The 13,521-nt window shown below is 40.6% G+C and overlaps 1 protein-coding gene across 6 annotated transcripts in view; it reads left to right on the top strand.

The window, feature by feature from the left end:
* Positions 1–13,521, top strand: part of prkd3 (protein kinase D3) — a 29,170-nt gene that overhangs the window by 4,768 nt on the left and 10,881 nt on the right. For 5 of the 6 annotated variants that reach the window (XM_037240558.1, XM_037240557.1, XM_037240555.1 and 2 more), the window contains exon 3: positions 12,291–12,429. In XM_037240558.1, the coding sequence (XP_037096453.1) occupies positions 12,291–12,429 (139 nt within the window). Of the gene's footprint in view, positions 1–11,995; positions 12,213–12,290; positions 12,430–13,521 lie in introns of those variants that run through there. The other variant, XM_037240559.1, reaches the window with a different exon arrangement.

Genomic DNA, 13,521 nt, shown 5'->3' with positions numbered 1-13,521 from the left:
ATATTTCCAGAAGACAGTCCAACCCCAAAGTTTCCTTTTATTTAATAAAAAGGCCACGTGTCCCAATACTTTTGTCCACGTACAGTGTATGAATGTGCACTACAATTATACATACATCAGTATACAATGAACTCTGACTTTACTGCTGAGCATGCTGTAAATCATTTGACATTATAATTTTGCGGACATCATTGCAGCGGAACATGTCCAGAACATTCCACCACGTTGTTGTGCATTTCTTCGATTAAACCTTGTTAAATACAGTCCACAGCAGCAGCTGCTTCATAAAACCAGCCATATGGCTTTGATATCTGTGGAAATTATGACTGTAGGCGCTTTGTACTCCACTCCAACCTTGCCTCACTATTTGCAGGAAATGCACAGCAATTGTGAACCTTTTTTTCTTGTCAGTGTGCCGAACTTTGCCAACACTTTTCACCTGTGGATCGCTGACCATAGCTTAGGCCATGACAAGATCTCACTAGTCAGCAGAACCTCCTGTGTCTGTCAGCAGATGTAATGTGGTAATATTACCCTCTCATCCACCCCTCTCCCTCTGTGCTGCAGTTTCCTCTGCTGAGAAAAAAAAAAATGTTCTGCTTCACCAAAGTGGTTCAACACTCATTCGTGCAACAAATTTGTGTCGTTCTGCCACTTGTGTTGCAGTGAATTCCATTCACTGATACTCAAATGCTGTGTCAGAAGTGGTGAACACTCAGAAAAGCATTTACTCGAACATACAGTACAGAGAACCCTTGCGATTAATCGTTCATGCTCGTTCTAACGCTGATTTTTACGCTTTTTGGTTTTAATGGGTTTTTACAGTTGAACACAAGTCTGAATTTAGAGTTGGTACCACGTTAAGCCTGAAATTGTTGGCAGAGAAATACCTCTCACAAGCCATGGATACAAGCCTTCATGATACCCAGGATGTGGTTTGCTTTTTGTGCAGTGTCTCAATGCTCCCACATTTTTTGTATACAACATATCATGGCTTCAAGGTTGACTTTCTTACCTTTGTTGAACTCTCATGGTTTGAGGTAACGTAGGCTGTAAATTGTAAGGACTATGCAGTGTACTCATTCATACTCTCGACTTGGCAAGAATCCACTGAGATGATTTTTTTGGGGTTGATTTTCTCCTGATGTTGTTAAGAGATTCAACAATTGAGCTGTAGAAAATATTCAATGCATTTAGTATGTCAACTGCAGTCCACGGTCACCCGATCCTGATTAGTTCAATCTCTGCATCGCAGCTTCATGCTCTCGGGGGTTACAACATCATTCTTTTTTATCTTTTTAATTACATTGCTAAAATTTATTTCCAAAGGTCCACTTTTTACTTAACAGTAAATCTATCCTCATTTCACATGGCCAAACATGACATTATTTTTATCCATGATTATTTATTTCATATGCTTTGACTTGCAAATTTAAACCTTAGATACAAACGCTCTATGGTGGCATTAACGTTAACTTCACAATAGTAACAATTGGGTAAACACTCAACAATTCTTCAAAAAAGAGGCTTCAAGCTGTTTTATTGCCACTCCAAATTAAAGATTAAACAGAGAATTACACCACAACACAACACCACAACAATATTGTAGCCTTTCGGTCTGCTAGCTTGATGCTATAATGACTTACGTACTATATAATGACTAAAACTAGTGCCTACTAATAAGCTGTGACAAAAATTGAGGTGCTATGAATCCCACTTGAGGATTCATAATAAAGCCTCAGAAAATGTATATCAGTCTTATCCATGTCGCCAAAGGGGGGCGCACCAGAAGGAGCAGCATTCAATTGATTGACAGTTAAATCCTGTTTAAGTATTTAGTAACGGTCTGTTTTTACCTTTTTTGGGTGCGGGTGGTGCTAGAATAGAGTATGAATGGCATTTCCATTCATTTCGGTGGGAATTGATGATTTAAGATACAAGTGTTTTGAGTTAGGAGCAAGGTCACGGACTAAATTAAACTCATCCCTCAAGGCACCATTGTATTTCCACATCGGGGCAGCTTTGTTTCACTTGTCAAGCCCATCTCTTCTGTCTAGTTTTTGGGCTCAATGAATGGTGCGTGATAAACATCTATCGCCTACGCTTGTCGTGCCTTTCCTGTCTAGTGTCGCCCAAGTCCTCGTGTGTAGCCATCAAGGGAGTGGTTGTTGGACAAAAGTTCATGACTTTTTGAGAGTGACATTCTGTTTACCAGTTGCTTTCTTGGACGGGCATAAAGTATTTCCATTCACCCTGGCAATTTCAGGTGTCTTGTAATGTAAAAGAGCTTACAAGGGAGTTACAAGGCTGGAACCTGCTAGGTTAAATAAAACTGTTCCAGAGTGCTGATCCACTTCCGATTTTCTTTTATGTAGTATTTAGAATAAAATTTTCCATAGGAAATAACAGTTACTAAAAAGTAAATTCTATGGTAAGCGATAAATGTTTGAATCCACTTTGGTCATTTCATTGCTTGTCCCCATAAATTACAGGTGTCAAACTCAAGGCCCGGGGGCCAGATACGGCCCGCCACATCATTTTATGTGGCCCACGAAGACAAATTGTGCATCAAATTCATGTGTCATTACTAGAATTGCAAATTGGCTTCACTATAATATATATATTTTTTTAATATTTGACCAGTTTTTACTCGTCTGATTTGAAAACGAGTTATTTGTCAGTTTGTTTTGTAGCTTTTACTGTATGTAATATGAGGTGCTCATCCATTTATTTGGGTTGACAGTCATAATGGCCCTCCGAAAGAAGCTATGACTCCAATGCGGCCCGGCAAAAAAATGAGTTTGACAAAGTCTTTGCGTGAATTATAGTCATTCTGGAAAGAACTGTAATCTGCATTTTATTGACATGGAAACTGTTTGCCTGAGTCCATAATCGTTTTTACACTACACTACATCAAAGCCCCCAGAAATAAGATGGCTAGAATGGCATGACTTTTTGTTGCCATCGGAAAAGGATTGTAATGGCGCTAGGAAAGCACGTTTTAGGAAGAACAAATTGAACCATTGCTTTGAATTGCACTTCTATAACAGATACTTTAATTTAAATTTTCCTCGGCCACAGGTTTCCCCACCAGTTTTGTCAGTCCTGTGGGTTTTCGTCTTTGGTCAAGGGCTGACTAGCTGTCTCTGTAATTAGCGAGACAAAAGACTTTCAGGCAGAAGAAGGCTGTATTCATAAACTTAGAGCGAAATAGCAGAATATTATTAGGATTCTTTGGTTTGCTCCTCATCTTTCGGAAATATTACTTGCCTTATGCAAGTTAGCTTCGGGAAATGTTCCGTTTCAAAATTAATTGCGATAATGTTGCAGCAGGCTACTGCACATTTGCTTTTATTACAATTTCATCACTTAGATAATTTGTTCTTTGAATAAACAAGTGGAAAATAATAATAAAAAAAATAAAAACAATAATATTCCAAAAATAAAATTGAAATTCCAGTGGGGCATTTCTTGGGAACTTGTTCACATTGACCAAAACTAACAGAAACACTAAATAAATCAACACCTTTAACACCCCCCTTTCGACACGGGGCTTTATGTGTGCCATACATGGTGCCAGACATTTCCTGGATAGCACATTCAGCACCCTCACAAGTAAAAACAAGTCACTCTTGAGTCAATATGAGCAGTGTTGCTATTGGTTTTGAATACACATAGCTATGGTGTCAGCCCTTATCCAACGGAGATGACTTTTAGTGAGTGTTCCTTACACTGAGGTATTTCAAAGCCATGGAGTTGCCTGACTTGATATCACAATTGGGACTGCTGAAGAAACAAAAGTTTTCCATCTGTTACTCAGAGGCTTTCTTGCACAAGGAATCTATCAATTTCCCCGGTCTTGGAGTAATTTGTGGAAAAAGGAGAGAGGGGGGGGGGGAAAAAAGGGAAAAAACATCTCTGAAGTTAAGTGAGCTAAGTAATTTCTACCATCTGCAGTGCACATTTCTGCTGCCTCATTCTCCTTTAAATGTAAAGTGGCATGGCAGAACAGAAGGCTCAGCCACAAGAGTCGGAATGACAGAGCGGAGAAGGGTGGTCCTCTCCAAGGGCACTGGGCAGGGAAGGCTGGGACAGACCCATTGGCAGGCACAGAACGTAGCCATTCATTCGGTGCCAAACCGTCTCCAGAGGACCGCTACCAAGTGTGGCTTTGCTTTGGAATGCCCTTCACCAAGCCAGTGATGTGAGATTATCCCACATCAATCCAATCTCTTTTTAATGCTGGCTGAATGGGTTGAATCGGTTGGCAATAGTCAGATGAGCCATTTATTAATGAAGCGACTTTGACCTTGTGAAGCCAATCACCTCTAGTAATTCGGTATTATGCACTGAGGCACTCCACCAACCTTGAATAATAAATCTATGATTGAATATTGTGTTGATGGCAAGAGCATAGCTCACATTCATTATACTCAACCTGACTTTTTGCTCCTTGGCTTGAACTAGCTGGCAACCTGAAGTAAAATGGTCATACACTGAATTTTGGCAAATATATGTTTTGGTTCTTATATTGTTTGTAGCTTTAGCATTCTCAATCCACCAATGGCTGAAACATTGCCTTGTTCTAGATTTGTTTAGAAAATTGGCAATAAATAACACACAAGCGTCACATTCGGAATGTAAGTGGAAAAGCAACGACCCAACTGCGTGTTAGTTTTGACACTCTGAGTTTAAATTTAAAAGGAACATGCCGCATTTACAGTACTGACTAGTTAATTTCTATTGTAAAATGATTGTCTTTTATCAACATCATATCCATTCAAATTGAGCTGTACTTCATCAAATTGTTCCATCTTAAAATGTATCATCCTTGTATCACGGTACATAATGAATCGTCTTTTATTGGAAAAATGCAAACGCCTACTAAACGTATATGTCAGGTTGACAGTTTTGATCCATGCGGCAGCAGCAGGTCATAGAATGTCTTATTCTATATTGTTTTCACAGTACTGTTTGCCTTTCCTGTCTTTCAGTGACGTGCATGATCTGTCAAACTGATAGGAAGGTGGCAGCGGAAGTGCAATTAATGTTGAAACAACAAAAAATACACAAAAAAAAACCTTGTGTGTTCTGGAGCAGTGTTCCCCAACCACCCGACCGTGGACTGCTACACTTGGCACCGGGCATCTTAAGCAATGTCATTGGCACTGCTATTTATAACAAATTATTCAGCCATAATTGCATTACAGTTCACATACAAACAAAAGTCACAGCCAGGTTTGTAAATTAGTTTGCAATTTTGCAAACCAAAATATCTCAATAGTATGAGTCAGTTTGTCACTGGGTCACTTTCTACTCTTCTTCTTGTCATTGGTTAGTTCCTCTGGAAGCCACTCCCTGTTTCCATAGTCTCACTGCTCCTGCTCTCCAATCTGCTGTGGTCAGCGAGGCAGCACAGTCTGTACAGCCCATGTTCACATAGCTTCTCCCTCCAGTGCACTTGCTATTATTCTTCCCCCGTCTGTTTAAACATTTGCAGATATTGCCTTTCTGGCTCTGGTTTTTGAGAAAGGTGACAGCTCAAGTCTCGGAATTTGGCCACCATTAATCTCGTCTTTAAAAAAAAAGGCGATACGAAGTGGAAGGGGTTTTAAAAATTAGAACCTAGCTCTATGTATGGTAGCTAATCCCTCTCTCACTTTCTGCAAACACAGAATTTGCGATAGTATGTGTCTGCATTTTAATCTCACAACCTGATTATTTGAGCGGGAGATATAGTACGTGCTGCAATATATTTCTCAGGCACTAGTGGCGGATCGCAGCAAAGCAATAACTCATCAGTGGTGTGCGAGGGCCGAGCCAAGCAAGTCTTAGATCACTCTGCTCTCTTCCTGAGAAGCTTTAGATCCTGTGACTCAGGCTTCCTCTTCTCTGCCTGCTCTCTGGACACTGTTAGCACACGCAATACTTATGTAGACATGCACGCACAATTACAGAAAAAGCAAGCTGAGTTTCTACCACTGAACATAAAAAGAATGCTGAAGCTGCAATTTCGGATTGTAACAACTCACTCACTTAAGTCAATGTTTAAGCAACTCTGCACATCTTCCAACATATAGTCAGATATGCTGAAAATCCAGATGGCTCTCATTGTGGATACAAAGGCAACTAACCAAATAGTGATCTCACCACCAATAACTCCGCTCTGCTTCATTGCCTTGGCACTTACTATAAACGATTACTACAGAAGAGTATTGTTTCACTCGATTCCAATATTCAAAGGCCATGTGCAATAATTGCAGGGTTATCTTTGGCCAGCCTTAAAGCAACATTATGTGAAATCAGAAGGAGTTTGGTCACAAACCCATCATTGTGGCGGGGTGAAATACAGAGACCTTCATTTTTTGAAAGCACTCTATAAATTTTACTTATTTATTATTATCATTGGCAGTAAAGTTAGAATCCCTATACTCTTTGAAACAGGTCTTTTGCTAGTTGACTGATCACCAGCTGGGATAGGCTTAGCAGGATGAGCATTAAACGATGATGAATAATGTAGAAAAATATTTCTTCATTCTACCATGACACAGCATTAACTAGCTAAACCTCGGAATGAACCTTGACACATTCTCTGCATTACATTCTCTGGAATGTAAGCCAGCCCACAAAAGTGAAAAAGTCATCGCTCGTCTCTGGCTGGCCTCCCAAACATTAGGATTCTTCGATGCTGCAGGCACGGCAAATGCGGAGTTGCTTTCCCGGCCCACTGTCACATGTGAGCATGTATTGAGGAGCGACAGGATGAGTTATTCCTTTTCTTCAATTGAACAAGACTCCTTGTGTATGAACTATGAAGTCAAGCATACATACAGTACACAGCTTATTAGTAGCACTTTCTACCTCCAGATGTAGTGTGTTTTCTTTGGCGCAGGCCAAGAAAATGCTTCTTTCCATACACCGGCTGGAGAGGAGAAGCATGGAGCTTCTTAAGCAATCCTTGGTTGTAATTAGATGATCTGCAATATTTTGAAACTCTTGGCAAAACAATTACAGCAATTTGCTAAATGAACCGAGACATGGACAGATGGTGTAGCCCAACCATTTCTGTCTGACAGTGTGTAAACATTTCACATCTTGCAAATTGAATTAATAATCTGTCTGTAGGTTATAAAAAGTCTGGACATTGTCAGAGAGTCAGTTCTGGACTATAAGAGTAACTTACATAAATGTAGCATACAACGGTTAATTGTTTGTGTTAGATGTGGGTTTTTTTTTGCCTATAGGAAATTGCTCATTCTCAGGCTTCTTTTTTCTACTAGTTTTGTGGAGAATTAGCTTTAGCGTAGTTCACGTGTTCACTATTAACTGGCAAAGTAACGTTTTGCTAGCTGTTGTTATAAATCAGGGGTGTCCAAACCTTTTGCAAGGAGGGCCAGATTTAATAAAGTGAAGGGGCCCGGGGGCCAATAGTTTTTTCAGACATTTTTTAACTACCGTAATTTTCGGACTATAAGTCGCGGTTTTTTTCATAGTTTGGGTGGGGGGGCGACTTATACTCAGGAGCGATTTATATACATATATATGGGTTTTTTTCACTTTTTTGGGCATTTTATGGCTGGTGCGACTTATACTCCGGTGCGACTTATAGTCTGAAAATTACGGTACAAAAATTTCATGCAAATACACACTGTTATAAAACAAATTTCATTGTCACAATTGTCTTTATTTTTCAAATATAAGCCATTCAGGCAGATGTGAACAACTCTAAAAACACAAATTCTGCCTTTCATTCATATCTGAAGAGTCAGATAACATTGAACAAACTGTTTGAAATACCTTACATTTACATGAGTTTAAAATTATTTTTGCCTCATGAACATTTTAAACAGGAGTTATAAGTACCGTATTTTCCGGACTATAAGGCGCACCTGACTATAAGGCGCACCTTCAATGAATGGCTCATTTTAAAACTTTGTCCTTATATAAGGCGCACTGGACTATAAGGCGCACCCTTAATGCATCATGTCAGATTTTTAATCCAAATCCATTCTCCATTTTATCTTTTTTATTTCAATTTCAGACGCAACAAATTACTTTATAATCACAAAATAATGATCCATAGTCTTTTTGATTCATGATTCATAGTCTTCAGCGGGCCACTTATGATTGATTTCATGACACAATGCTTCGGGCCAGTTTAAATTTAGGAATTTGGTCCATATATAAGGCGCACTGGATTATAAGGCGCACTGTTGGCTTTTGAGAAAATTTGAGGTTTTTAGGTGCGCCTTATAGTCCGGAAAATACGGTAATGCAAATTTGTCTGTTATTATTAAAACTTAACACAAGTGAGTTTTGCTCTTGTCATTTACAATATCTTTCAGAAAGTAATAGTTTGTGTCATGTCTACAGGTTTATAACATCAACAGTATTAACATGGCCACTTCGTAATATTTGATATTAAGTAATATTTAATTTTTATTTAATTTTGACTCACAGCCCCGCGTGAAGAATCGCTTTTGTAATGCCATTTCAGCTTGGAGCTGCTTCACTTGATCAGCGCGGTTACTCCCTGTTAGCTTGTCGTACGTGTCAGCATGTTTAGTCTACTAGTGTCTCTTTAGATTGAAATCCTTAAACAAGGCAACCGTCTCTTTAGAAATTAGACAAACACAATTGCCTTGATTTTCAGCGAAGAAGTATTGTAATTCCCATTTCTCTTGAAAGCGACGTTCCTCAATGTCAACTGTCCTCGTTTTCTTTGCAGTCGCCATGGCAGAAATGAGCGGCGAGGGGTGGTGCTGCCACCCTTTGGTAATAGGAGGAATTACAGGTTCAAGTTTCATTTTCTTTTTATATATATTCAGTTTGACAGTGCAGGCGGTCCATAAATAATACATTATAAGACCGAAGCTGCGGGCCATATGAAATCTGATCCGGGGCCGGATTTGGCCCGCGGGCCGGACTTTGGACATGCCTGTTATAAGCTGAATGCACTTTTTGTGGCTCCTGTTGCTCACTTTATAATGTTATGTAAGATGGCATAAAATGATGAAGTATGATTATGAAGAACTTTATTATTAACTTTTTTATTATTACCTAAGAACTTTAAAGATTCAGAGTGATGTTTCACGTCTGTCCGTGCGACCGGGGATGAGCAAACTGAGTATTTTCAAAATTGTGTCTTTTTCCCGCATTAAATAGCTTTTCCCTATTTAGAAAACACACATCACAGATCACTGTTATTTTGCAACTATTTTTTTTTCGTAGTTACAGTATTTGCTGTAAATTAAAGCACATTAAGTGCTGCTGTGATATGACATACACTGTAGTTCAACTCTTCTCTCAGGTATTCTACAGAGAAAAACATCAATAGCTTGTGATGGAGAATTGTGTGATCAGTCTGTATTATTTTCACAAAAGGGACATTATCAGTCAAAGGATGCATTTGTCTTTCTCTGGTAATAGCACCTTGTACCACACGGATCTTGTGACATTCTTAATCTCTGCACCTCAAGCGAAATCAACGAAGCAGTGTCTTTTAGTTAAAAAGATTAAAGATTAAAGTCCCAATGATCGTCACACACACACCTGGGTGTGGTGAAATTTGTCCTCTGCATTTAACCCATCCCCGTGTGATTTTAATCCATCCCCTGGGGGAGAGGGGAGCAGTGAGCAGCAGCGGTGCCGCGCTTGGGAATCAGTTGGTGATCTAACCCCCCAATTCCAACCCTTAATGCTGAGTGCCAAGCAGGGAGGCAATGGGTCCCATTTTTATAGTCTTTGGTATGACCCGGCCGGGGTTTGAACCCACAACCTTCCAGTCTCAGGGCGGACACTCTACCACTAGGCCACTGAGCTGGTCAGTTCCTGACTGGTTTAAAATGTTCACTTCATTCACTTTATTTAATTGTTTTTAATTGGTTGGTTTATCACCTCTCTGAAATATTGCTAAACTGTCAATAGGTTCTTGGTTGAGCAGCCCAACAACATTGCGGAAGTTTGGTTCTGGTGGTGGAGGAGCAGTCTACGGAACTTTGCTGGATTCTTCCCCAATTTTGTCTGTCCTGTTGACGTGTCTTAAAAAATCTCGGCTACATGAAATGAACCACTTGGAATTAGGTAACGTCAAATTTTGACCAAGTTAAAAATGTCATGGTAACAAGTAAAACAGTGACCATTAAAACTGTTTAGGAATTGCAGCCCAACGTCTGCAACTTTGCTTGTTTTGAGCAATTAAGTTTACTTATGTTTGTGCATGCCTAAACCTATAGTAGAAGAAAGAGAGAGAAAGTGAGAGAGCGACAGAGTGAGAGAGAGAAAGAGAAAGAAAGAGATACGAACATACAAGCATGCTGTTGTCAATAAACGTGTGTTCACTGCCTAAAGCTCAAGCTTCAATGGTACCACAAAATGTTCTCCCTTTTATGGTTGATGCACTTCAGTTTCTACACAATTGTAAACTGAAAAACCTTGGCAAATTGACACCTCATATGGTGTCTATGAAAACTGAACATGATTATCTTTGATTCTCCTCTTGTTTTGGAAATCATTAAAAGTGTGGTTAGTGGGTATACTGTATGTTCTTGGCGTTGTTGGTAACTCACAAGTGTCTTGAAGTAATTCATTTTTGGCTTCTGTTGAAATAAGACCATATTTCACATTTCACGGCACTCACCAGCTCCTATTTTCTTCGACTTTCCTAACACTGTCTCTCTTTGCTCATAACAGGATTTAGCATATCAATGGTAGATTAGCACATTTAACAAAAGCTTACTACCGCAAAGCTCCTTTCCACTCGTCTTTCCAGGCTGACTTGTGGACCTCACACGCAGATTCGACGCTCCGGGGTCTTTGGTGTGCGTGTGTGGTCGCTACAGCTCAGTTCAATTGATTTCCGTTTGAGGACGACAAAAGACATGCTCGGGCCACTATGGGCGCCAAAGATGGATGTTATGCCACGTGTTGGTGATGCTACTTAAGCAGGCGGCAGGGGGCATGATGATTTTCCACCGGCATATGGTCTTATTAAATGTAGGAAGGAAGCAGCATGTGATCCGAGTATGCATTCAGGTACGCAGTGTTGGAATGTGTCCGAAAAACTTGCCAATCTATTGTTCTTGCACCCCTGACTTCCACTTGGTTTAATGAGGTATGGAACAAAAGAATTATCCTCTGCCCTCTCACCCTGCAGATGCTCCTGGTGTGGAATGAGACCTGTTTTTTGTGGAAACTTTTGCACTGAATGCCAAGAGGTGCTGACTACAGCTGGCAGCTGCACTGACAATTGTGTCCGTGAGTGTGTACGGGTTTGAGAGCTGGCATGTCGGCTGAGTGAAAACCTTTCTGTGACACAGCAGTCACCACAGGAAGGATGCCCCCAACCCCTTTCTGTTCACCGCCTTTGGTTTGGAAGGTTGAAGGTAAACAGTACTGTCAAAGGGTAACGAGGGAGGGCCTTCAAGGTAGTGGATTGCCGAAGTCTCTTTTCCGAAGGGAGATTGTGTGTGTGAATCTGGTAGTCAGTTTGAATTCAGAATTTCGGTTCAGTTCTTCAATTTTTGTGACGCAATTCTGTAAGAGTCTTTTTTATTTTACTTGTTGGCAGCTATGAGTCCGCAGGTGTCTTCACACGCCGTATTGGTCGAGTCAGTGCCAGCCTTGGTGCTCTTTGGTGACATTTGCATTGTCACAAGTGACCCATTGTGTGCTACCCCGGTTCACAGGGAAACAGCTGTTAGATCCCCCAGTGACGCTGTGCTTGACATGCAAGCACCATCACAGTACATTTACTCCCGGGTAGCATTGATGCAGGACAATTCCAAACGTGCATCTGGTTTTGATCTGCTACCACATCCTCCCTTCCATCCTTGAAACATGATTCTTTTACAGTCTTTGAAAATATAGGAGATAGAGTATGTTCGTTCATATGATTCGCTGCTGTGATCAACTCGTGGGTTTAAAAGACACTGAGCCTCTGTGCAGGAAGTGACTCATTTGCCTGCTGCTGTACTTCCTGAAGTGTGATTCTCCCTACCACTTGCTTCAGGATATTTACATCCTTCTCCTCTTTCTTGCCGACTGCTTCACCCAAAAGCTTTTATTGCTCCTCAGTCACACTAGTGCCAACTGAGTTTGTCTAGACAAACAGGACCAAACAAGTCCGAATTGATCTTTATCCCCGTGTACTTTTCAAAGCTCGCTGTCTGTTTTTTTGTTTTAGATATAAACAGAGCACCGATGATGTAACTGTGTGTTTTCTGTCTTGTACATTACTTCTGTCACTAACTTGACAGGTATTTCCAACTGACTGGTCTTTTTCCCCTCAGTTCCCAGAGTGCGGCTTCTTTGGCATGTACGACAAGATCTTGCTATTCCGCCACGACCTAAATGACGAAAACATCCTGCAGAGGCTGACCTCAACTGAGGACATCCACGAGGGAGACCTAATTGAGGTGGTTCTCTCCGGTATGTATGCTGTCTTGTAGCTTACAACTTTCTGAAAAAAACACAAAAAATGGCAAAAACACAAAGAACCCGCTATTTGAAGGCTGCTGCACTCAAAGCGACACTTGAACTGGTCATCATTCAATTTCAAGGCACAAACGATTCAGAATCAGTATCTTACATTTCATATAAAATCAAAAAAGAAACTGAAGAAACAAAGGTGTTTTAATATCATATTTTTTTTCACAACTGTAGTTACTAAAACATTCCGATCCAAATAAGATTGGTTTTACATCTTTTGATCGTCACTGAATGACTACTAGTGAATCACCTGACACTCCTTCCAACTCTTTGACTTGTGGTGAAATTTGCTCGGTTGTTCCATGACATGATTCACCTTTGTGTCAGTTGTCCAGGTGTTTTTTCGTGCTACTCCCAGCTATGAATGAATCAACTTCCTGTGCAATGCCGACATCACAACGACTTACAACGGTTCTTCTCAAATGTGTTTGATTCAGGAAGCACCTGACACCACCACCTGTTCTGAATCTTAGCCTCGCTTCTGCAGAGCGCAGAGTATTGTTTGCGGGGGTTTAGGCGGGGTACGATTGTATAGATTCAAGATCTGAGGATACTTCAGGCATCGGGGCTGAGGAATGTAGACTGGAGAACTTCCTTCTTTTTGTTCCTCACTGTCTGTGTTTGTCTTGGGTGCTCTTTGTGTCACCCTTTGTTGTTCTTTGCACACCCTACTTTCTCTCGTTTCAACCTTGTAACTTCCATCTGCAGGTGCTTTTAGTTTCTCACATGTTCAACGAGAGAACAATGAGTTTTACATGACAGCAAATTCATGTTTTCAGCTATGTCCTTTGGTCAACTCTGAATCTTTCCCGCCCAGTCATTTGTTTCATCATCATTGGTCAGTTTCGCTTAACCAACCCCGTGGTTGTATCCTGTGGCTTTGGGAGAAAACGGCAAAAAAAATCTCGCTAGCTGTAAGAAAAAAGCAGAAGTGGCTTTTTCTTGGCTCAGTGTTCAAAAGACGAGGACTTGTTTTTCCAGTGATTGTAGTAGGCCCGTGGTGTGTAAACATGCTCTCATATGCAGGCCGGC

This window comes from Syngnathus acus, chromosome 22 (assembly GCF_901709675.1).
Source record: "Syngnathus acus chromosome 22, fSynAcu1.2, whole genome shotgun sequence".
Classification (NCBI taxonomy): Eukaryota; Metazoa; Chordata; class Actinopteri; order Syngnathiformes; family Syngnathidae; genus Syngnathus; species Syngnathus acus.
This window is presented reverse-complemented; position numbering and strand designations above follow the sequence as displayed.